The sequence below is a fragment of the Oncorhynchus mykiss genome, chromosome 28 (assembly GCF_057628025.1).
Source record: "Oncorhynchus mykiss isolate SJ-2025 chromosome 28, ASM5762802v1, whole genome shotgun sequence".
In the NCBI taxonomy this organism is placed as follows: domain Eukaryota; kingdom Metazoa; phylum Chordata; class Actinopteri; order Salmoniformes; family Salmonidae; genus Oncorhynchus; species Oncorhynchus mykiss.
In genome coordinates this window covers 37,593,775-37,619,919 of record NC_143049.1, presented here as the reverse complement: position 1 = coordinate 37,619,919, position 26,145 = coordinate 37,593,775, and the positions used below count along the sequence as shown (strand labels likewise).

General features: G+C 44.7%; 1 protein-coding gene across 1 annotated transcript; it reads right to left on the bottom strand.

Moving 5' to 3' along the window:
- Positions 1-19,263: 19,263 nt before the first annotated feature.
- Positions 19,264-25,548, bottom strand: dsela (dermatan sulfate epimerase like a). The gene is made up of 2 exons (XM_036966847.2): positions 25,007-25,548; positions 19,264-24,867 (listed from the first exon to the last, which is right to left on the bottom strand). The coding sequence occupies exon 2, from the start codon at positions 24,700-24,702 to the stop codon at positions 21,133-21,135; it is 3,570 nt and encodes a 1,189-aa protein (XP_036822742.2). The 5' UTR covers positions 24,703-24,867; positions 25,007-25,548; the 3' UTR covers positions 19,264-21,132.
- Between the last annotated feature and the right edge of the window lie 597 nt (positions 25,549-26,145).

Below are 26,145 nucleotides of genomic sequence, written 5' to 3'. Positions count from 1 at the left end.
GGCCTTGGTGGTCTAACAGTGAGTAGAATGGTGGGCCCCTGTAGGTGATCTTGGCTGTGTGCGAGTGACCTACAGTAGCATGCATGACCCATTTGTGCCAAGGCAAATAGCAACGCGTCACATCCATCTTTTGGACCAGCATATATTTTATCACCCGGCTGTCACCTTATGGTGACCTTTGCTCAGGCTCTCACTTCATCAATATGTTGACTGCATACCAAATAGCACCCTATTCCCTATGTAGTGCTCTACTTTTGACCAATGCCCTATGCGCTCTGGTCAAAAGTAGTGCACTACATAGGGAATAAGGTGCTATTTGGGACGCAAAATCCCTGCGACAGCCAGGAATAGAGCTTTTACTCCCAATGTGAAGTCATTCTGACAGAGTTGTCAGAAGAGCTATAATTTGTGATAAGTTCAGTTACACAACAGGAATTCTTTATTAAAAGGTTAACAAATTCATGGGGAGACCGGTTAGTAACTGGTTTCAATAATGCAAATTTACCAATGTGAGCAAATCGTTTGAATTAAAAGACTTTAAAGTACCATTAAATGACCTGTTCTTGTGGACGATGTTTATAGCGATGTATCAGTGTCAATATGACGCTACAGATAAAATAGCTTAATGCTCTGAAGATAGTAGTATAGCTTCAGATCTCCAGAAAGATGACGTCACTACATCGAAGATTATGGATCTACTGACAAGATGTCTCTCCGCCCTAACAATAGAAGTTGTTTGTCCACAAAGCGGCACGGCGAGGATGTCTATCTCCCGCCTATCCTTTCGTTTGGATTGGTGGATACATATCATTATTGTAATAATTTAAAAAATAATATTCTATGAGGGTTGTTGACATCAACCGCTGGTATTAAATAGAGAGAGATGCTATGCTACTAGCCTCGTGTCATGAATATGCATAGCCGTTTCTCAAAGTTGCAGGGATGTCACATGTCCTACTTATTTTTTTATTTAACTTGTCAAGTCAGTTAAGAACAAATTTGTATTTGCAATGACGGCCTACCCAGGCCAAACCCTAACCCGGAAGATGCTGGTTCAATTGTGCACCACCCTATGGGACTCCCAATCCCAGCCGGTTGTGATACAGCCTGGAATCGAACCACTGAGACGCAGTGCCTTAAACCACTTGGGCGTAGCGGGTGCAACAATTTAAGCATTACGAAACTTCTATTAGATCAAATAAACCTCACGTAGCAAATGAATCATACATTTTTTTGTAGTTGACCAAATTCGACACTCTCTTATTGACCTCTGTACAAAACCTCATTGCTTGGTGGAAGAAACAACAAAAAACAACACCTGCTGGATGGAGTTGGGCCTCTCTCTTACCTCACCTGCTGGATGGAGTTGGGCCTCTCTCTTCCTCTTCCTCTCCGACCACATGATGCTTTGCTATCCTACCAACATCTGTCACTACACAATCAATCAAATGTGTTTATAAAGCCCTTTCTACTTCAGCCGATGTCACAAAGTGCTGTACAGAAACCCAGCCTAAAACCCAAAACAGCAAGCAATGCAGATGTAGAAGCACAGTGGATAGGAAAAACTCCCCTAGAAAGGCGAGAACCTAGGAAGAAACCTAGAGAAGAACCGGGCTCTGAGTCCTCTTCTGGCTGTGACGGGTGGAGATTATAACAGCACATGGCCAAGATGTTCAAACGTTCACAGATGACCAGCAGGGTCAAATTATTAATAATCACAGTAGTTGTAGAGGGTGCAACAGGTCAGCACCTCAGGAGTAAATGTCAGTTGGATTTTCATAACCGATCATTCAGTTAGAGACAGCAGGTGCAGTAGAGAGAGAGAGTCGAAAACAGCAGGTCCGGGACAAGGTAGCACGTCCGGTGAACAGGTCAGGGTTCCATAGCCGCAGGCAGAACAGTTGAAACTGGAGCAGCAGCACGACCAGGTGGACTGGGGACAGCAAGGAGTCATCAGGCCAGGTAGTCCTGAGGCATTGTCCTAGGACTCAGGTCCTCCGAGAGAAGAGAAAGGTAAAGAGAGAGAGAGGGAGAATTAGAGGAAGCATACATAAATTCACACAGGACACCGGATTAAACAAGATAATCACTTCTCCAAGTCAATGCAGTGCAATAGCACTCTGTGTAAACCTTCCATGGTTGTAGCTATGCTAGTACTACAAGTATTTTGCCTTGTTTTTTGTTTTGTTTTTCGCAGCGCATGCAGGCGGCGAGGTGAAGGGAGCTCATTTGAATTTGAACCCAAGCCAGGGGGAATTTGATGGGCAGAGACATCCAAACACACTAATGCAGTGTGATAGGTGAGCTTCCAGCAAGATGGGATATGAAGTGGCGTATAAATAACTTATGAGCTCACATACGCCCAGAGTCTCTCCTTTCTTGACATGCACCGGAGCGAACATCTAATACATATTCCCACATATATTCAGACCACGTATTTGAACAAACAGAAAACCACTATGCTGTGTTAGTAGTGCTAATTCACATTCAGTGAGTTTTTTTTTTTTTTTTACATAAGTCTGCATTTCTAAATACATTGGTGTAAACTTCTTGTATTGTACATTCTCTGGCTACTCATTGTCTCCATGTGATCTCTGTGTGGTTGTCTGGCTACTCATTGTCTCCATGTAATCTCTCTGTGGTTGTCTGGCTACTCGTTGTCTCCATGTGATCTCTGTGTGGTTGTCTGGCTACTCATTGTCTCCATGTAATCTCTCTGTGGTTGTCTGGCTACACATTGTCTACACGTGATCTCTGTGTGGTTGTCTGGCTACACATTGTCTCCATGTGATCTCTGTGTGGTTGTCTAGCTACTCATTGTCTCCATGTGATCTCTGTGTAGTTGACTGGCTACTCATTGTCTCCATGTGATCTCTGTGTGGTTGTCTGGCTACACATTGTCTCCATGCAATCTCTGTGTGGTTGTCTGGCTACTCACTGTCTCCATGTGATCTCTGTGTGGTTGTCTGGCTACTCATTGTCTCCATGTGATCTCTGTGTGGTTGTCTGGCTACTCATCTCTTCCCCTTCTTTCTCTTTCTAGGGCTTCCCCTCCTCTCTCTTTCTAGGGCTTCCCCTCCTCTCTCTTTCTAGGGCTTCCCCTCCTCTCTCTTTCTAGGGCTTCCCCACTCTCTGGCTAACAGTGGGAATCAAAGACTGAGCTCATAGATGTCAAATAAACCATGTGATCTGAAGAGAATGGGGTGTATAAGGGCATGAAACGGGAAGCCCTAGAAAGAGAGGAGGGGAAGAGACGGAAAGAGAGAGGAGAGGAAGAGACAGAAAGAGAGAGGAGAGGAAGAGACGGAAACAGAGAGGAGGGGAAGAGACGGAAAGAGAGAGGGGAGGAAGAGACGGAAAGAGAGAGGAGGGGAAGAGACGGAAAGAGAGAGGAGCGGAAGAGACGGAAAGAGAGAGGAGAGGAAGAGACGGAAAGAGAGAGGAGAGGAAGAGACGGAAAGAGAGAGGAGAGGAAGAGACGGAAAGAGAGAGGAGGGGAAGAGACGGAAAGAGAGTGCAGAGGAAGAGACGGAAAGAGAGAGGAGAGGAAGAGACGGAAAGAGAGAGGAGAGGAAGAGACGGAAAGAGAGAGGAGAGGAAGAGACGGAAAGAGAAGGAAGAGGAAGAGACGGAAAGAGAGAGGAGGGGGAGAGACGGAAAGAGAAGGAAGAGGAAGAGACGGAAAGAGAGAGGAGGGGGAGATACGGAAAGAGAGAGGAGAGGAAGAGACGGAAAGAGAAGGAAGAGGAAGAGACGGAAAGAGACGGAAAGAGAGAGGAGGGGAAGAAACGGAAAGAGAAGGAAGAGGAAGAGATGGAAAGAGAGAGGAGGGGAAGATACGGAAAGAGAGAGGAGAGGAAGAGACGGAAAGAGAAGGAAGAGGAAGAGACGGAAAGAGACGGAAAGAGAGAGGAGGGGAAGAGACGGAAAGAGAAGGAAGAGGAAGAGACGGAAAGAGAGAGGAGGGGAAGATACGGAAAGAGAGAGGAGAGGAAGAGACGGAAAGAGAAGGAAGAGGAAGAGACAGAAAGAGAGAGGAGAGGAAGAGACAGAAAGAGAGAGGAGAGAAAGAGACAGAAAGAGAGAGGAGAGGAAGAGACGTAAAGTAAAATAAAGAAGGACGAGAGAAGTAGAGGCAGTGATGAGAGAGCTATATAGCAAGGGGCAAGGTGAGTGGGGTATGAGAAAACACACAGGGACACACAGAAAAGAGAAAAATCTGTAAGAGGGAGGGACAGAGAGAGAATAGAAATAAGAGAAATGAAGGAAAAAAAGAAAGAAGAATGGCAAGAATAAAATAGAGTGTGTGTGTGTGAGAGAGAGAGAGAGAGAGAGAGAGAGAGACAAAGAGACAAAGAGACAGAGAATGACTCTAAAGGACGTTTCAATTCGTAGACAAACACCCCACTCCGCACTGGACAGAGGACCACCCCAGAGACCCTCACCAGACCATCACACCACCAAGGAGCCCCAGGACCCCTCAATGCCACACCAGACCCAGTGCACCCCCAGGCCCCCTCAATGCCACACCAGACCCAGCGCACCCCCAGGCCCCCTCAATGCCACACCAGACCCAGCGCACCCCCAGGCCCCCCCAATGCCACACCAGACCCAGCGCACCCCCAGGCCCCCTCAATGCCACACCAGACCCAGCGCTCCCCCAGGCCTCCTCAATGCCACACCAGACCCAGCGCACTCACAGGCCCCCTCAATGCCACACCAGACCCAGCGCACTCCCAGGCCCCCTCAATGCCACACGAGACCCAGCGCACACCCAGGTCCCAGGGTTTTTATTTTTAATGCCCATAAAAATTGGGCTAAAACTAATTGAATGTGTCATTGAACCAAATGCACTTCATGGCAGGTGTGGGGTCCACTTGCAAAACAAGATTTCACCCAATGGGACAAACACCCCAATGAAACCATGTATGCAAAGTTCTGAAAGATTCCCCTACATACAGAGGAAAACTACAAAGAATGCATAGAGGGGCAGAATTAAGCCTATATCCACTAATAATAAAAACTCAAGAAAGGGCGATTACGTTTTGGAAACATAAATACATAAATCTCATATCATTACCAAGCCCTGCAATGCCAAGAGCTAGGCAAAGAAAAGAGTCCCCTCATCCAGCTGGTCCTGGGGCAGAGTTCACAAACCCGTTCTACTAACACACTGAAGCCTAACACACAGAACATCCAATCAATCAGAATAAACCAAATTACAACACAGTTAAACAAAACTATATTACCTATTGGGAAGCACAAGCACAAAGCAAAATGCAGTGCTAGCTGGCCCTAAATCGACAGTACACCAATGGCAAACTATTTGGCCATGGTTACTGATCCAAGACCGTAGAAAAACCTTGACAAAGTACAGGCTCAGTGAGCAGAGCCTTTCTGGGTAGACATAGGAAAACCTGGCTCCCTGTAGAGGAAAGGCTGTGCAACCACTGCACCACAGCAGAACCCGAGATGGAGCTGAATTTCCTGACAACATGTAAAAAAAAATATATAAAACAATTAGAGAGAGTCATTTTCCAAAGGTTTCAAAGACCTCTCTGATGAGGATAGGCTACCCGTCCTGTTGGGGGAGGACGCAGAGAGCTGTGGGTTGGCAGCGCACTACAGAAAGAGACAAAGAGAGAGAGAGAGAGAGATACAAAGAGAGAGAGAGAGAGACAGAAAGATGGAGAGAGGCGGGGGGAGAGTGGAAATACATCTGGAGAAGGAGGGAAAGAAGGATGAGAAGAATGAAAGAAAGAGAGAGAGAGAGAGAGAAAAAAAAGAGGGAGAATGGGATGATGATGGCCACAGGGCCCCCAGCAGAGATCAGTAGCTTTTCATACTTCATTAGTTTTCAGTCCATTATGAGGAATATTTATCATACTCTCTCTATTCCCGGTTACTTTACAAAGCCACCTGATAAAAATAAGTATCTGACTTCAACATGGAACTGATCCTGGTTGATATTCAGTTGGATAATTTAATAAGTAGGCTTTGATGTTACCGATGGCAACTGTGTGGACCCTCTGGCATTACTGCATAGTTCAGAGATGGAAGGCTTTGACATGGGGTCGTAGTCACACAATGACAGGAAGGATATTCTGGTTTCTCTAATGAAAGGCGTCATTTCTTTAATCAATCCATGTCACAAAGGGACTGAGTTTTTCTGGTCATTGTGTGTGTGTGTGTGTGTGTGTGTGTATGCGTGTGTGTGTGCGTGTGTGTAGGTGTAGGTGTGTGTGTAGGTGCGTGTGTGTGTGTATGCGTGTGCGTGTGTGTATACATGTGTGTCCCTTATAGAAAATTATAATCTTTTCACATGTAAATAAATATGTTCACATGTGAAATGTCAAAAGACAACATTGCCGCCACACTCCACGCCACACTCCACTCCTACATGAAGCAATGACCAGGAATCAAAACACATCTCATGTTTTAATAATCTAAAGGCCTCTGTTACTGTCTCCCCCGGATGGTTAGCAAATTCATCCACCAAATAAATCATCATGACATCATTTGCTTCTGTCCCCATTGATCTATATGACGTAGTGGGACATACTGTAGATGAAGAGACATCATTTGTTCATAGACACATGTATGAGCAGCAATATAACATTTATAACAGTCATAACAGTTATTTATAATTTAATTTATTTTCCCTCTGAGTAGGCTACCACTGCATATTAGAATTGGCATTGTTATACATCGCTCTGGATAAGAGCATTTGCTAAATGACTGAAATGTCAATGTAATGAGCATGTATAACATTTCTAAGCAACAATGTTTATTAGTGAGCTTATACAACACCTAGCTATCCCATGAAGAGATGTGAAACTCTTGATGTTCCGTCATGTCCCAGGGACATCTTAGGGACTGATGCTCCTTCACGTCCCAGGGACATCTTAGGGACTGATGCTCCATCACGTCTCAGGGACATCTTAGGGCCTGATGCTCCGTCACGTCTCAGGGACATCTTAGTGACTAATGCTCCGTCACGTCTCAGGGACAGATATTCCCACGTCAGGAATTGAGTGTTTGACAGTTCGAAAATAAGTAGTAATTAAATTGTACTTTTTCTCTTTTTACCTCCTTTTTTCTCCCCAATTTCGTAGTATCCAATTGGTAGTTACAGTCTTGTCTCATTGCAGCAACTCCTATAAGGACTCGGGAGAGACGAAGGTCGAGAGCCATGCGTCCTCCAAAACACAGCCCAACCAACCCGCACTGCTTTTTTGACACAATGCCCATGCAACCCGGAAGCCAGCCGCACCAATGTGTCGGAGGACACACCGTACACCTGGCGACCACAGGAGTGGTCCCGGCACGCCACAGGAGTCGCTGGTGCGCGATGAGACAAGGATGCCGACCAAACCCTCCCTAACCCGGACGACGCTGGGCCAATTGTGCGCCGCGCCATTGGCCTCCCGAGCCTGGACTCGAACCCAGGATCTCTGGTGGCACAGCTAGCACTGTGATGCAGTGCCCTAGAACACCTGTGAGTTTTTCTCTACTTTTTATGTATATATTCACACAGGGACAGGCAACTTTGGTGCGGTTTGGGGTTTGGGGCCACAAATGTCAATTGATGGATCTGGCAAATTCTGAGCCATTCACGTGCACATCATGTATTCAGGTAAACAAAAGTTCCATGTAATATGTGATATTATCCTATGTAAACATCCTACAGTCCCATTTCCCCCCATAGGGCCCTATAGAGCCACATTTACCACCATGGAGCCCCATAGAGCCACATTTCCCACAGTAGAGCCCCATTTCCCTCCCATAGAGCCCCATAGAACCGCCTGGAGCTACATTTCCCCCAAAGAGCCCTATAGAGACCCATTTCCCCCCATAGAACCCCATAAAGTCCCATTCCCACCTAGAGTCCCATTTCCCCCATAGAGTCCCATTTCCCCCCCTAGAGTCCCATATCCCCCCCTAGAGTCCCATTTCCCACCCCTTAGAGTCCCATTTCCCCCCATAGAGTCCCATTTCCTTCCATAGAGTCCCACAGAGCCCCATAGAGTCCCATTTTCCCCACAGAGGCCCATTTCCCCCATAGAGCCCCATTTCTCCCCCCTAGAGTCCCATCCCCCCAGAGGCCCATTTCCCCCATAGAGCCCCATTTCTCCCCCTAGAGGCCCACCAAGCCCCATAGAGTCCTATTTCCCCCCATAGAGTCCCATTTCCTTCCATAGAGTCCCACAGAGCCCCATAGAGTCCCATTTTCCCCCACAGAGCCCCATTTTCCCCACAGAGGCCCATTTCCCCCATAGAGCCCCATTTCTCCCCCCTAGAGTCCCATCCCCCCCAGAGGCCCATTTCCCCCATAGAGCCCCATTTCTCCCCCCTAGAGTCCCATCCCCCCCAGAGTCCCATTTCCCCCCATAGAGTCCCACCAAGCCCCATAGAGTCCTATTTCCCCCCATAGAGTCCCATTTCCTCCAATAGAGCCCAATTGAGCTCCATTTTCCCCAATAAACCCACATAGAGCCCTATTGTCTCTGAGGTCAAGTTCATGTACAGTTGCACCTCCTCCTTTCCCATAGCTGTTCCCATAGTGACGGAAAAGAATAAGAGAAAGTATGACAGAAAGAGAGAGAAGGTGAGAAAGAGTAACCTTCGAGTCGCTCTTACTTTTATTGTGTGGGTCTTATTATGGGTGGTTGGATTGAAGATGGTTTGGGGCAACAGGGGCGAGTTTCAGGGGTCAGGGTTGTGGTGATAATGGGGCGAGAGGTAATCCATGTTCTGAGGACCAGATTTGGGTGTGGGGAACAGATACCCTCTTTGTCACGTTCTGACCTTTATTTCCTTTGTTTTGTCGTTATTTAGTATGGTCAGGGCGTGAGTTGGGGTGGGCAGTTTATGTTTGCTTTTCTATGATTTTGGGATTTCTATGTTTCGGCCTAGTATGGTTCTCAATCAGAGGCAGGTGTCATTAGTTCTCTCTGATTGAGAATCATACTTAGGTAGCCTGGGTTTCACTGTGTGTTTGTGGGTGTTTGTTTCCGTGTCTGTATTTGTTCACCACACGGTACTGTTTTCGCTTTCGGTTATTCACGTTACGTTTATTGTTTTTGTATTTTAGTGTTCAGTTTGTCTTTAAAATAAACATCATGAACACTTACCACACCGCATCTTGGTCCGATCCATGCTATACACCTCCTCTTCCAACAAAGAGGAGGACAACCTTTACACTCTTTATCCAATGTGAAAGTGGTAGAGATGAAATGTGCAGACAGTGGCAAGTCACGTAGTGTCTTCCTAATAACTATGTGCAGTGTTCCTGAGTAATAGCCAGGAGAGTTCCATGTGTGGAAACCCTTAGATTGAGGTTGCTTTCAATCTCTCCCTTGTTCAGCAGTGTAGTGTGTTGGGTTAGAGTGGACTACATTTCCCAGATGACACATGTCATTATTAAACCTTTATTTTACAAGGCAAGTCAGTTAAGAACAAATTCTTATTTACAATGACAGTGGGTTAACTGCCTTGGTCAGGGGTAGAACGACAGCTTGGGGATTCGATCTAGCAACCTTTCGGTTACTGGCCCAAAGCTCTAACCACTAGGCTTCCGGCTGCCCTAAATATGGTAACAGACAGGGCTAGTAGGTCAAAGTTACAGGGTGGTAGGTCAATGTTACAGGGTGGTAGGTCAATGTTACAGGGTGGTAACAGACAGGGGTGGTAGGTCAATGTTACAGGGTGGTAACAGACAGGGGTGGTAGGTCAATGTTACAGGGTGGTAGGTCAATGTTACAGGGTGGTAACAGACAGGGGTGGTAGGTCAATGTTACAGGGTGGTAGGTCAATGTTACAGGGTGGTAACAGACAGGGGTGGTAGGTCAATGTTACAGGGTGGTAGGTCAATGTTACAGGGTGGTAACAGACAGGGGTGGTAGGTCAATGTTACAGGGTGGTAACAGACAGGGGTGGTAGGTCAATGTTACAGGGTGGTAGGTCAATGTTACAGGGTGGTAACAGACAGGGGTGGTAGGTCAATGTTACAGGGTGGTAGGTCAATGTTACAGGGTGGTAACAGACAGGGCTAGAAGTTCAATGTTACAGGGTGATAACAGACAGGGGTGGTAGGTCAATGTTACAGGGTGGTAACAGAAAGGGGTGGTAGGTCAATGTTACAGGGTGGTAACAGACAGGGGTGGTAGGTCAGTGTTACAGGGTGGTAACAGACAGGGGTGGTAGGTCAGTGTTACAGGGTGGTAACAGACAGGGGTGGTAGGTCAGTGTTACAGGGTGATAACAGTTGTATTGCACCATACTCAAGCAAGTGGTGTTCATTTTTAAGTATGAATTATGAAGTATGAAACCAATATGATTCCAGGTCCCAGTATGGCTAAACAGAAATCAGTACCATGGAAAGCCTCATCATATTTAGCTTACGTTGATTGGACTAATTCGTTTTTGGTATCTTTTAGTTTTCACTGTATTAGACTAAGAATAGATGATTTGGTGATGTTGAAATGTTGAGGAATAGTGGAGGCAGCTCATGTTTTCTTTGTGACTTGCGGTAACTCTCAGTGGTTCTAAATCAATAGTTGTTTAGTAGCCCAAAAACGTCAGAATCATTAACTTGCTTGACCATACTATAGGTAATGTAAATGGAAAAGATGGAGCCGGAGGGGATGGCAGCTGTCTTATCGGCTCTTAACCAACCATGTTATGTTGCTGCTACCGTCTCTTATGACTGAAAAGAGCTTCTGGACATCAGAACTGCGATTACTCACCTCAGATTAAACAAATAGTTTTTCTTCAATGTCGGACGGGAGGGAATACCCGACCAGGCCCAGATCACCGTCATTCGCTGGAGGAGATCAGGGTGCCTTGTGAGGATCAGGTGACGAGTGACTAATCTGCCTTTGCCTTCCACCCTGCTAGCTAACGTTCAACCGCTGGAAAATAAATGGGATGAACTGAAAGCACGTATATCCTACCAACGGGACATTAAAAACTGTAATATCTTCTGTTTCACCGAGTCGTGGCTGAACGACGACATTAAGAACATACAGCTGGCGGGTTATACACTCTATCGGCAGGATATAACAACAGCCTCTGGTTAAGACACGGGGAGGGGGCCTGTGCATATATGTAAACAAAAGCTGGTGCACGATATCTAAGGAAGATTCAACATTTTGCTTGCCTGAAATTGAATATATCATGATAAGCTGTAGAGTTTTCAGCAGTATTTTTTGTAGCTGTCTACATACCACAACAGACTGATGCTGGCACTAAAATCGCACTCATTGAGCTGTACACCGCCATAAGCAAACAGGAAAACACTCATCCAGAGGCGGCGCTCCTAGTGGCCGGGGACTTTATTGCAGGGAAACTTAAATCAGTTTTACCTCATTTCTATCAGCATGCTAAATGTGCAACCAGAGGGAAAAAAAATCTAGACCACCTTTACTCCACACACAGAGCAAAGCTCTCCCTCGCCCTCCGTTTGGAAAATCTGACCATAATTCTATCCTCCTGATTCCTGCTTTCAAGCAAAAATTAAAGCAGGGAGCACCAGTGACTCGGTCTATAAAACAGTGGACATATGAAGCAGATGCTAAACTACAGGACTATTTTTCTAGCACAGACTGGAATATGTTCCAGGATTCTGATGGCATTGAGGAGTACACCACATCAGTCACTGGCTTTATCAATAAGCGCATCGAGGACGTCGTCCCCACAGAGACCATACTTACATACCCCAACCAGAAGCCATGGATTACAGGCAACATATGCACCGAGCTAAATGGTAGAGATGCCGCTTTCAAGGAGCGGGACTCTAACCCGGAAGCTTATAAGAAACCCTGCTATGCCCTCCGACGGACCATCAAACAGGCGAAGCGTCAATACAGGACTAAGATCAAATCGTACTACACCGGCTCTGACGCTCATCGGATGTGGCAGGGCTTGCAAACTATTACACACTACAAAGAGCTGCCCAGTGACACAAGACTACCAGATGAGCTAAATAACTTCTATGCTCGCTTCGAGGCAAGTAACACTGAAATATGCATGAGAGCATAAGCTGTTCCCGACGACTGCGTGATCACGCTCTCCGCAGCCGATGTGGGTAAGACCTTTAACAGGTCAACATTCACAAGACCGCAAGGCCAGATGGATTACCAGGATGTGTACTGGTAACTGGCAAGTGTCTTCACTGACTTTTTCAACCTCTCCCTGTCTGAGTCGCCAATATCAACATGTTTCAAGCAGACCACCATAGTCCCTGTGCCCAAGAACACTAAGGTAACCTGCCTAAATGACTACCGACCTGTAGCACTCACGCCTGATGACACAAAATGCTTTGACAGGTTGGTCATGGTTCACATCAACACCAGTATCCCAGAAACCCTAGACCCACTCCAATTTGCATACCGTACCAACAGATCCACACCTGGACAAAAGGAACACCTATGTGAGAATGCAATTAATTGACAACAGCTCAGCGTTCAACACCATTGTGCCCTCAAAGCTCATCACTAAGCTAAGGACCCTAGGACTAAACACCTCCCCCTGCAACTGGATCCTGGACTTCCTGACGGGCCGCCCCCAGGTGGTAAGGGTAGGCAACAACACATCCGCCATGGTGATCATCAACCCAGGGGCCCCTCAGGGGTGCGTGCTCAGTCCCCTCCTGTACTCCCTGTTCAATCATGACTGCACGGCCAGGCACGACTCCAACATCATCATAAATTTAGCTGATGACACAACAATGATGAGACAGCCTATATGGAGGAGGTCAGAGACCTGACCGTATGGTGCCAGGACAACAACCTCTCCCTCAACGTGATCAAGACAAAGGAGATGATTGTGGACTACAGGCAAAGGAGCAACGAGCATGCCCCCATTCTCATCGACGGGGCTGCAGTGTTGCAGATTGAGAGTTTCAAGTTCCGTGGTGTCCACATCACCAACAAACTATCATGGTCCAAGCACACCAAGACAGTCGTGAAGAGGGCACGACAAAACGTATTCCCCCTCAAGAGAAGATTTGGCATGGGTCCTCAGATCCTCAAAAGGTTTTACAGCTGCACCATCGAGAGCATCACTCGATGGTTGCATCACTGCCTGGTATGGCAACTGCTCAGTCTCCGACTGCAAGGCACTACAGAGGGTAGTGCGTATGGCCCAGTACATCACAGGGGCCAAGCTTCCTGCCATCCAGGACCTCTATACCAGGCGGTCAGAGGAAGGCCCTAAAAATTGTCAAAGACTCCAGCCACCCAAGTCATAGACTGTTCTCTCTGCTACTGCACGGCAACGCCGTGCCGGAGCGCCAAGTCTAGGTCCAAGAGGCTTCTAAACAGCTTCTACCCCCAAGCCATAAGACTCCTGAACAGGTAGACAAATGGCTACCCAGACTATTTGCACCCCCCCCCCCCCCCCCCTTCTACGCTGCTGCTACTCTCTGTTATTATCTATGCATAGTCACTTTAATAACTCAACCTACATGTACATATTACCTCAATTACCTCGGCACCGGTGCCCCCGCACATTGACTCTGTACCCGTACCCCCTGTATATAGACTAGCTGTTGTTATTTACTGCTGCTCTTTAATTAGATGTTATTCTTATCTATTATTTTTTAGGTACTTCCTTAAAACTGCGTTGTTGGTTAAGGGCTTGTAAGTAAGCATTTCACTGTACCGTCTGCACCTGTTCAATTCGGCGCATGTGACAAATAACATTTGATTTGATGTAACTGTTTGTTCCATGCAATATGCTTTGTGGACTTCTCCGGTGATGAAGCAAAGGTGTGGTTGAATTTATTCTGCCACTGTCTTCTTAACGTCTCGGGCCTTAGGCCAATATATCACAGTGTCAAGGCATATGAACTAACAGGTTATAGAGCAAACAATGCAATTATCACAACATAGATTGTAATATGGCTTTTATTTCTGGATTGGCATCCCGGTGATTTTATCAACTGGAAATCTGTCCATGTTTGTGGGAAGCCTGACTTCATTTGTCATCCATCCACTGCCAGGGATTGATTCTGTAAAATGGAGTATGGCTTTGTGTTTATCCACTGTTGTTTGTGTGAGGCATTCTCTCACTTCTGATGGATCTACAGTGCTCTCAAGGCCCATAGTGGGAACGTGATGGACACAATATTATTTTAGTGTAGTTCAGGGAGGGGGGGATAACCATAATGTGGACGATTTTTTTAAATATCTTGAACCTAAAAGGGTTCTCGGCTGTCTCAATAGACAAGTAGAAGCCCTTTGGGTTCCAGGTAAAGCCCTTTCCACAGAGGGATCTACATGGAACCCAAAAGGGTTATACCTGGAACCAAAAAGGGTTCTCCCTGGAATCAAAAAGGGTTTTGCTATGGGGACAGCCGAAGAATCCCTTTAGAAGCCTTTTTTCTAAGAGGGTAGTAACTTGTCCCAGTAAATTATCAAAACAGTTTTATGGAATTCTAAATTGAACCCATGTCTGATGTGAATACATTAGAAACTCCAACTGTTCTATTCCAGTCTGAGGTCTTACATTGAGATATACAGAGCCTTCGGAAAGTTCAGACCCCTTGACTTTTTTAAAAAAATATGTACGTTACAGCCTTATTCTAAAAATGATTTAAAAAATAATAATAATCTCAACAATGTACACACAATGCCCCATCATGACAAAGCGAAAACTGGTTCTTAGAAATGTTTGCTCTTTTATTAAAAATAAGAAACTGAAATATAAAATGTACATAATTATTCAGACCCTTTACTCAGTACTTTGTTGAAGCACCTTTGGCAGCGATTACAGCCTTGAGTCTGCTTGGGTATGACGCTACCAGCTTGGCACACCTGTATTTGGGGAGTTTCTCCCATTCTTCTCTGCAGATCCACTCAAGATCTGTCAGGTTGGATGAGGAGAGTTGCTGGACAGCTATTTCAGGTCTCTCCAGAGATGTTCAATCGGGTTCAAGCCTGGGCAGTGGGTGGGCCCCTCAAGAGCATTCAGAGAATTCTCCTGCTTTGTCTTGGCTGTGTGCTTAGGGTCGTTGTCCTGTTGGAAAGTGAACCTTCACCCCAGCCTGAGGTCCTGAGCGCTCTGGAGCAGGTTTTCGTCAAGGATCTCTCTCTATACTTTGCTCAGTTCCAAGTAGAACCCTTTTGGGTTCCAGGCAAAACCCTTTCCACAGAGTGTTCTACATGGAACCCCATATGTGGTAGTATAATCAATACCACTGTATTGAATATATTAACACTGTATTGAATAAGCCACGGGATTCAATAGAGGAACACGTTTCTGTCTGTGCTCAGCCACACAGGGCTAGACATTAGAAAAAAGGCGGAATTGCACACAGTTCGCTGGGTAGTAGGTAAACTTCATTCATCAAAGTCAGTGGCATAGGTAAATTAATCAAAGGTAAGTTATTCTTTGCATGAATGCGAAAACCACAGCATAGTGGACATTGGACACTGCAAATGTAACACCCGACACAGAGGATACATCATGGGGAAATGACTTTGAAACTGCTATTTCACATTTTTAAATTACATTTTTAGCAGCCGCTCTTATCCAGAGTAGTAGTTACTATTTAGAGAGAAGTAGTTTTCCATTTTCTAGAGAAGTAGTTTCCATTTCATTTATCCTTTTGGATTTATATTTATTTTGGTCTAAATTAGTGATCGGGTCAAAGTTGTTGGAACGGTTTCGAGAGTAAAATAGTTAAAAACGCAGCACTGAAATTACTATGGCTATTACTATGGCTATTACTATGGTAATTTTCAATTAAAGATCATAAAAAGGCACAAAGAAAACGTACTGATTGATGTGTGTTGATATTAGTTTTTGCTTCATCTGTGGGTTCTCTTGTGTTGTGTCGCCATCTACTGGTACATGGAAACAACTGTACATTCAAAGCAGAAGCAGTTAACCTTATCGTTACGTTATCTGGGGATGTTTTCCGATCGAGGGAAAGATGGATGGAGCCAACTACAGAGAGATCCTTGATGAACACGTCCAAGAAGACTCAATGCTGTATGTATGTATGGTGCATACGGAAAAGTATTCAGACCCCTCTTCCTTTTTTCCCACATTTTGTTATGTTACAAAAATGTATTAAATATGTTGTTTTCCTTTCAATCTACACAACATGCCCCATAAAGCTAGAAAAGGTTTTTAGAATTAAATAAAATATATATAAAATACCTTATTGACATAAGTATTCAGACCATTTGCTATGAGACTAGAAATGGAGGTCAGATGCATCCTGTTTCCATTGATCATCCTTGAGATGTTTCTACAACTTGATTGGAGTCCACCTGCGGTAAATTCAATTGATTGGACATGATTTGGAATGGCACACACCTGTCTATATAAGGTCTCGCAGTTGACAGTCCATGTCAGAGGTAAAACCAAGCCACGAGGTTGAAGCAATAATCCGTAGCGCTCCGAGACAGGATCCTGTCGAGGCACAGATCTGGGGAAGGGCACCAAAACATTTCTGCAGCATTGAAGGTCCCCAAAAACAGTGGCCTCCATCATTCTTAAATGGAGAAGTTGGGAACTACCAAGACTCTTCCTAGAGCTGGCTGCCCGACCAAACTGAGCAATTGGGAAGAAGAGCCTTGGTCAGGGAGGTGACCAATAACCTGATGGTCACTCTGACAAAGCTCCAGAGTTCCTCTGTGGAGATGGGAGAACCTTCCAGAAAGACAACCATCTCTGCAGCACTCAACCAATGAGACTTTTATGGTAGAGTGGCCACACGGAAGCCACTCCTCAGTAAAAGGCACATGACGGCCCGCTTGGAGTTTGCCAAAAGATACCTAAAGGACTCTCAGAACATGAGAAACAAGATTCTCTGGCCTGATGAAACCAAGACTGAACTCTTTGGCCTGAACGCCAAGCGTCACATCTGGAGGAAACCTGACGCCATCCCTACTCTGAAGCATGGTGATGGAAGCATCATGCTCTGGGGATGTTTTCCAGAGGCAGAGACTGGGAGACTAGTCAGGATCAAGGGATAGATGAATGGAGCAAAGTACAGAGAGATCCTTGATGAACACCCCCAAGAAGACTCAATGCTGTAATCGCTGCCAAAGGTGCTTCAACAAAGTACTGAGTAAAGGGTCTGAATACCTATGTAAATGTAAAATGTCTTTGTTTAAAAAAATATATATATATATATATAATTATATATATATATATATATATATACACACACATTTGCAAAATGTGTCATTATGGGGTATTTTGTGTAGAACGATGAGGGGAAAAAACGTTTATTCTATTTTAGAATAAGGCTGTAACATAACAAAATGTGGAAAAAGTCATGGGGTCTGAATACTTTCTGAATGTGTGTATGTATGCATGCATGCATGTATAGCATGTATGTTTGTGTAAAACCGTTATGATTGTTAGGTAGAATAGGGAATCGTGTTAGATTAGATAGGTACAACTCAACTTAAATTATCATAAATAAATAACAAATAAATAAAAAAACAAGGACATACAATACTGCAATGTTTGTGAATAAGCATTTAGAAATGGATAATAATGTGTAAAGCATATTCAGGAGTTTTGCTAAACTTGGTGCATTCAAGAGACTTTAGTTAACAAATGCTGTATAGCTTCAAATCCTGTTTTAGTTTTTTAAAAGAAATGTTGCTCTCATGGTGTCAATACAAATATAGAAGTGTTATTAAGAAATTCAATTTGCTCTATAGTTTCCATTGTATTGGGTGCTCATTCACTGATGATATCAAATCATCGCATCCTTCAGCAACATTTACAAAACAATTGAGCCTTTTAAGCAGGTGGACTAGCGTTCAAGAGCGTTGGGCTAGTAATCAAGAGTGGCTGGTTTAAATCCCCGAGCCGACTCGGTGGAAAATCTATCAATGTGCCCTTGAGCAAGGCCCTTAAACCTACTTGCTCCTGTAAGTTCCTCTGGAGAAGAATGACTGAAAATGTGTTCTTATTTAAATGTGACACATGGAGCTTTGTACAAGCATTTCGCTACACTCGCATTAACATCTGCTAACCATGTGTATGTGACAAATAAAATTTGATTTGACATATAGCAATTCATAGTGTGTACACTAGATGGACATGTTGCTCTTTTCTAGGGCTATAACGTTTCAAGAACACTGTAAGCAGCTGTAAACTTCCCAATACACTTTTGCTGTCAATCACCCATTATTCCATTCTTCTTCGTATTCAACTGCATGGCTGAATGTCCGGTTGTACCCTAGATGTACAGTGTTTATATCATGACAGAGTTACCATACTGGTGACCTCGGGAACAGCGAGCTGCAAGAAACCACATGCGCAAACCTCCAGAGCTTTGCTGATTTTGTAATAATTTCCATCTCTAAATAAAAGTGTCCTTCATCACGATTCTTCTTCGATGAGTTTGCTGGCAAACACAGTCAACGCTCAACTTCTCCTACCTTCTTCCTGCTACAAGTTCCTGAGGCTTTTTTATTACGAAAACACATAAATAAGCCACTCCCCTCTTAAAGCTGCAATACATAACTATTTGGGCAAGCCGCAAATACACATAGAAATATTTGTTATAGATCTGTCGTTCTCATTGAAAGCAAGTCTAAGGTTTAGCTGGTACAATGATTCTCTACACTATACTTGCTTGTTTTGTCACGTAAACTGAAATTAGGCAAACTATTCGAATTTTAGCAACCAGGAAATGGCGCAGCGATTTCTGCATAGTGCATCTTTAAGTTTAAATTTAATTTGAACCCTTAAGAAAAAAAGATTGCAGTCAGATAAGTATAACTGCAGTCAGAGTGCAGTATAACTGCAGTACGCTACAAATACTGCATCCAAAATAACAATAATTTTTTTTGTACTGCAGTACTTTTGAGAGGTCACTGCAGTTATTCTGCAATCACTGGGTCCAAAATACCACAGATGACTGCGGTTACTGTGCTTTTACTGCAGTTTCAAAACTGCAATGTTTTTTTGTAAGGGAAGAAAGCAGCAGGTGACGATACCGTAGATGCATTACGCATGTAATTCCACATTAAGCTGCACTCAAGCTATAAGCCTACAGTGCATCTACAGCTTTCAGAAAGATGTCTAAAGCACCGTACAAACACAATCCAACGCATTCTACAAAGGTATCCCATTTCTGAAGAGCTGTATTAGATTATTTTTTAAAGTCTTGTTAGTTTGTGATAATCCTCTTTTGAATTGTTGTGACATCATAGCATGAAGCACACACACAAATAAATTGTTTTTGGAATAAAGTGACTTTTAAAATATCTGATGAAGACCGTCTTCGGGAAAAGGATATTTAATGTCCTATGCTTAGTGCAGTGTTTCGGACGTGACTTACACAACAGTAAAAAAAATATATATGCTGTCTTTTCTAAAGCAATATGAGGCAAGGCTCTTTCTTTGCAGTGAATGTAAATCATTTCTCAATTTACACGATTGCATATTTTGCATGTTTCAAAGAGTTTGCTATAACTGTACTCACTTCCTGGTTGAGAAAATGTTTTTCTTCCGCAAAATGCATTTACGGATCAGTAAGAGAAGCCTGCTGGGTTGTTGTATCCCACAATGCACTGACAAAAGTACTGCACTGAATTTACAAGCAGGGTTTTACCCCTTACCACTGAAAAAAAATCTACTATCAATAAGAGTGGGGTTTGAAATCAAGTGATCGACAATAGTTTAGAAAATATTTATGACATACTGTAGCAAAATATGTAAATAACACTGTTAAATCCAATCCAGTATTCCAATTACTTTAAAGGGATATTTCACCCCAAAAAAATATATATGTTTAAACTTATTATCGACTGAATGCACCACTATTACAATTGTTCGTGTTTTTCTTGGTATTTTATAAGGATCTCCATTAGTTGTTGTGATAGCAGCAGCTACTTTTTCTGGGGTCCCACACAAAACATGATAGAGAACATTAATAGATAAGAACAGCTAAAAAGACAGAACTACATACATTTACAAGTAAAAAATATAACTAAAATATTCTGCACTGACTCAATACTGAAAAAAAAATATCAAGAGAGACCTACTATTCTAGGCCTACATGTATCGTTTCAATGTTGATCATTTAAATGTACAGTCAGTAGCATCTATCAGTCCATACACGCAACATAATTAGGTCCAATAAGGGAGAGGCGTTCTGTGAGGTGTTGCTTTATCTGGGGGGGACCCGGAGGAGGGGGGGAGGGGGGGGGGGATTCAAGCCAGGTTTGCTGTTCACTTGAGCTATTTGAGATGGAAGGGAGTTCTATATAATAATGTATGTTTCCTTTCATTCGTTCTGGACCTGGGGACTGTGAAAAGACCCCTGGCGTCATGTCTGGTGGGGTAAGTGTGTGTGTCAGTGCCGTGTGTAAGTTGACTATTCAAACAATGTGGAATTTTCAGCACATAAATGTTTCTTATAAAAATGTCAAAAAGAAGCGATGCAGTCAGTCTCTCCTCTATTTTTAGCCAAGACTGGCCTGCAAAATATTCATATTAGCCCTCTGATTACAGTGAAGAGCAAGATGTGTCGCTCTGTTCTGGGCCAGCTGCAGTTTTTTTTTTAGGTCCTTATTTGCAGCACTTAACCATATAACTGGACCAAAAAAATCAAGACAATATAAAACTAGAGCCTGCGGGACTTGCTTTGTGGAGTGTGGTGTCAAAAAAGCAGAGCATCTCTAAATGATTTGTACCAAATACAATGCTTTTAGTTTTAGAGATGTTCAGGACCAGTTTAGTACTAGCCACCCATTCTAAAAACAAACTGCAACTCTTTGTTTAGGGTTGCAGAGATTTCACTAGCTGTGGTTGCTGATTTTTTAAATGTTGAATCAACAATCCGTGTGCCCCTAGCATTGCTACATGCTCCAAAAATGCTCGCCAGGAGATTCTGGGCGTGGCTAAATAACCAGCCAACAAACTTCAAAACTGTTTGGATGAAAACACATCACGTTAGTCAGACAAATCATACACTTTAAAAAAGTGTTAATGAGCACTCTGTTCTATTTTATACATCCCAGTCTATAAACAAGGACTGGACAATTAAAAGTATCATAATGGTGGAATGTGCAAAATATAGAACAACAAAGTATACATGTCAACAAACCAAAAGTACGGTGTCCATCGTAGGACATCATACAGCAGCTATTAACTTAAGTACCTTGAGTACCCAAGCCTCTCCATAACCTTTAAGCATGTGTCCTCTATCATTCTGATCTCGTGGATGGGCATTTTTTCTCTCCACACATTGATGCTGACTGGCGATATGTCTCCCTCATACACCAGGTTGTACAGGTTGGTGGAGGTGGCGAACATGAGCTGGTTGAGGGCAGCTGGGGCCACGGGAACCCCGAGAAACGTGTGTATCTTTCCTGCTGTCTCCTCAGGATATTGCACAATGTCCTCAAATTTCACATGGAGGTAAGAGGCGGTGAGGTCGCCGTTGACCTGGAGTGCCGTGGTTGTGTGGGCCAGCCACAGATGGGCCAGTAGCAGCACCGGCTCCATCTCTGGATCAGAGAGGACGCTGTGCAATGTCAAGAATTCCTGGGTGAACCCTAGTGTACACTTGCTTCTCCCGCCATTCCTCTCTTGCTTAAAAATTGCAGCGACGTGTTTTTGCACATTCTTGCGAGAATAGAGGCTTGGCTCGCTGTTGTAGAGCATAAGGTAAATCCAAGCGCGAGGATCTCGCACCACGTGCAACGCCCGAAATGAGTGACCAACCACCTCTCGGAAAAACGGGAGTTTCAGGGTCCAGCTCCCGCTGCTCAGGCTGAGGACAGGGCGGGCATTAGGGTACTTCTCCATGTGCCGCCTTAGCTCCCGAACATACTCCCCATCTCTATCTGAACTCCCCCTTGACCCTGACTGCCTACGAATTGGCTTCCTCCTCTTGCCAGAAAGCTCCACCTCAATCTCATTCCTGCTGCCCTCGTTGTGCAACTGAATGTTCTGCAGGTGAAGTCTAGGGTTATAGACCAAGGAATGGAACCAGCCCTGGATGGCCTTGTAGTGACCTCTTTCCGCATCTAGTCTGGACCACACGCAGGCATCCACCAGGGGGTCAAAGTTGAACTCAGTGTCCGGGATGACTAGGTGCTCTGTGGGGACTTGGAGATAAACAAAATCAGAGCTGTTATAGAAAAGGGGCTTGAGAACTTCAGCCCCAGACCCTGGCAGGGATGTAACGACGACTGTGGGGAGAGGGTTTGGGGGCAGATCGGACACTGATTGGACACAGACAAGCCAATCACAGCTATTGGAGACAAACAGAAACTCAACAACCCACAGCAGGAGAACAAACGTTAAAGTATAGCGCATGATCTTGCGGAAGCAGAAATAAAACGTGCGTTGCAGGATTAAAAACCCAATGGCGAGACACAGTGTCATCCCTCCCACTATATTAACCATAAACCCAAAGTCATAGACTGGATCCACAGTGTTTTGTTCAGTCATCGTTTGAACTCCCAGACCGAAGTGGATTATCTGATGCCTGCTTTGCATCTTTGCATATCCCCCAAAGCCCAAGTAGCTATATCTGGCGCCAATGTCATTGTAGTTTGTTACGATGGACACAATGGATTCTGTGCCGTTGACGACAATAGAGAGTCGTACTCCATTTTTACTATTGTCGATGAATCTGCAGTTGGAGATTTTGACATTGGGACTGTGCATCAAATAGGCCACTCTGGTGACCGTGCCCTCCATTGGAAAGGTCACGTTGACAAACTGGGTCCATCGTTTCTTAAACTCAGCAGCCTGCTCTGCCTCCTGTATTCTCGCCACTGGACTATTCCCCTGACTGTCAAACCAAAACATTTGGTAGTGAGCATCCCAAACGTCCATCAGTGCCCCATTGTACCTGTCTAAAGCCCTGTGAGGGACGTATTTAAAATCAATGTCCAAGTTGTGAAAGAAAGCACTCAGAGTACTCAACGGAGACTCCTTGCTTTTTTCCACATGGTCAAACACCAGCAGAGTCTGAGAGTTGAGCAAGACAAGGGCACGGTATACGCTCTTTAGGCCCATCACAGAGGAGTAGGCCGATGCCGCTTCTCCACTAACGAACAGAGAATCCCCATGGGATGCAGCTGCAATGACCTCACTGGCTGTGTTGCCGACCTCAGGCTCCGCCCACCGCAGCCACTTGCCGCACTCTCCAAGCTGGCCCTCCCAGGGCTGATTGCACTGGCTTGTGGGAGACGGGGCGAACGTCAAGACATTGTTGAGGTAGCTGTATTTGGGGCCGTACAGTGCCTCTGAAACAAATACCTGTCCATTAGGGGCAAAGGTAAAGGAGTTCTGGTCTGGGTGCTCATGGCCCGGATTGAAATTGCTCCAGCCCTCCAGCCAGGAGTAGGGCTTGGAATGGACAATATCATAGACCGCCCTACCGCCCAGCTTCCCCGATTTGAAGGAGACAAATGTGTTGCCTTGACCATATGATAAACCAGCCCCGTAAGTCACCACACCCCAGTTTGAGAACATGTGCAGTACTGCTTTGCCAAACCCGGCTGGTGGTTGCTTGGAGAGCTCACTATCATACCACAGGAACTCAGTGTGTAAGGTGGCCCAGCGCTGGGCTGCTGACTGCTCCATGGGGCCATCTTTGGGACGATGTTTCCAGATCTGCTGGGCCAGCCAGTTTCCGGTGCCGTCCCGGAGCACAAATGCATCGAGGAACACCAGCTGACTCTCCGGTCCATAGAACCAGTTGTAGTTGGAGTCAGCGATGCCCACTGTCCTCTGGAAGCCTGGCAGAAGTGTGGAGTGGTAGAACCAGAAGTGCGCCCGCAACCAGTTGTTCTGGGTGTTGTCGATGTCGAAGTGGCGGCGCGCCAGGAAAACGTACTGAGTGATGGACTTTGCGGTGTAGCTCCCATAGGCCACACCCTCGTCTAGCGAGCCATCCACTACGTGACTGAGGAGGAACATGGTCTTTTCCATGTAGTTAACGGCCACCTGCTTCCACATCATTGTCTCCGGGTCACTGTGTGCTCCCACCACGAGGGCGCCGGTCAGGATGGCTAAGATGTTGGTAGTCTGATGATTCTGTAAAAACTGCTTCCCCCATCCCCTGTGTTTGGAGAGTTCGTACAGCTCCTCTGTGGCGACACGTATTTTCTTCATGTAGCGTGCCCTTCGCGATGTGTCCAGGAGAGGGTAGATGAAGTCATAGGCTGTGGCAAATCCTGTGAGGGAGTGAGCCATGGGAACCTCGTCGTTGGGAGCGCTGGTCACCGTCCAGTTAGGGTACACTGCCATCTGGTCCATGTATCTCATTAAGAATTGATGGGCAGCTGTATCTTTGGGGCAGAGCAAACAGTACAGAGCGAGAGAGGGGAGATTGTTGCCATAAATTTCATTCCATTTGCTGGAAAATTCCTCATGCTTAACCGGGGGTAGATAGAGAGCAGTATTGGCGAGCATAGTCCCAACAGCAAGCCGGATAACTTTAAAAATATGTCTGTGCGTCGTGGCAGATCTCTGCTGCAGTAAACGTATGTCCACCTGGTGAAAATACAGGTTAGGGTGAAGGTTCGCCGGCCAGTTTTCCGGATGCCCGTTGGTGCTTCCGTCTCCTTGAAATGTGATTTTCTCCAACTCCTCATCAATATTATTTTCCCCTAAAACATCAGTAATTCCTGAGAAGGAAACTACAACGGCCAAGAGTGAGAATAAAACCACAGACCGTCCTGCGCATTTTTCAGCCATGATTCAAAAACCAGATGTGTTTATTTTTATTTTCCTTTTTTAAGCTCTTTTCTAATCTGAAACACTGTTTGTCTTTTCCAAGTTACTACTCCCCTGCTATCTGTCACTTCTCTGTTGCAGTTCATCTTGGGTTACATTCCATTCCTTCACTCTTTCCCATGTGTTCTGTTATTGGAAAAAAAAAGAAGTTTGTTTTTAGTTTTTTTGGGGGGGGTGGAATTCTGTCATAGTAACATCAATCGTAACTTAGTAGACAAAAAAGGGACATCAAGCTGATAGAGAGAAAGAAAGTCAGTTTGATCACCTATTAAATCCACAGGAATGTGAAACAGTGCATGACATTGCTTGGATGGAGAATCATTTGAACATAACTGCATGTGTCTCTTGAGCTATCAACACAGCTCTGTTACCGTCCTTCCAGACTTGTCATCGTCAAGAAAGTACAACAGTACGTTATCCAGAGAGCCTTCGTAAGAAATGAAAAGTACTTCCGTGATTGCAGTCCGTCTCCATACAGATTGATAAATCCAAGCGTTAGTTCTTCTTGCTTCAATGAAACGCGTCTGCAAAGTAAGAAGGTTGAAATGGGACCTGCAGCAGCTGTGGTAGCAGATGTGCAATGTAGTCATGTATTGCTTGGAAAAGATTCCTTCAATATGACTCCACATTTACGGCCATAATTTGGTCGAGAGAAAGTTAAAAAAGAAAAGAATGTGAGACAACGTGAGACAACCCTTCTGCACTGTGCTGAGCTCTGCTCTTAATTATTCACACAGATAAGATCACTTCAACTGAGCCAACAATTCTACATTTCATCATCCATTAGCTAACTCACAAGATTGGAATGCTGGCATCTTTCCGTGCTCCCCCCAGGACCCCAGAACGTCATGCCTAATGTGGTGTCATTTTACAATGCAACGAAACTGTGAGACTTCATATTAACATCTCCCACAGAACTCTGAAGTTCAAAGGTGTACTGTCTGAGAGGTGGCAGGTCTCTGTTCATGTCAGTAGCCAGACCAACAATGCTTCATGATTGTCTCCAGTGGTGTAAAGTACTTAAGTAAAAAAATACTTCAAAAGTACTACTTTTAAGTAGTTTTTTGTGGTATCTGTACTTGACTTTACTATTTATATTTTTGCCAACTTTTACTTTTACTTCACTACATTCCTAAAGAAAATAATGTACTTTTTACTCCATGCATTTTTCCCTGACACCCAAAAGTGCTCGTTACATTTTGACGTGAAAATGGTCCAATTCACACACTTATCAAGATCCCTGGTCATCCCTACTGCCTCTGATCTGAATGACTCTTAAGCACAAATGCTTCATTTGTAAATGATGTCTGAGTGTCTGAGTGTTTGAGTGTCTGAGTGTTTGAGTGTCCCCTGGCTAGCTGTCAATAAAAATAATTTTTTTATTTGTGCCGTCTGGTTTGCTTA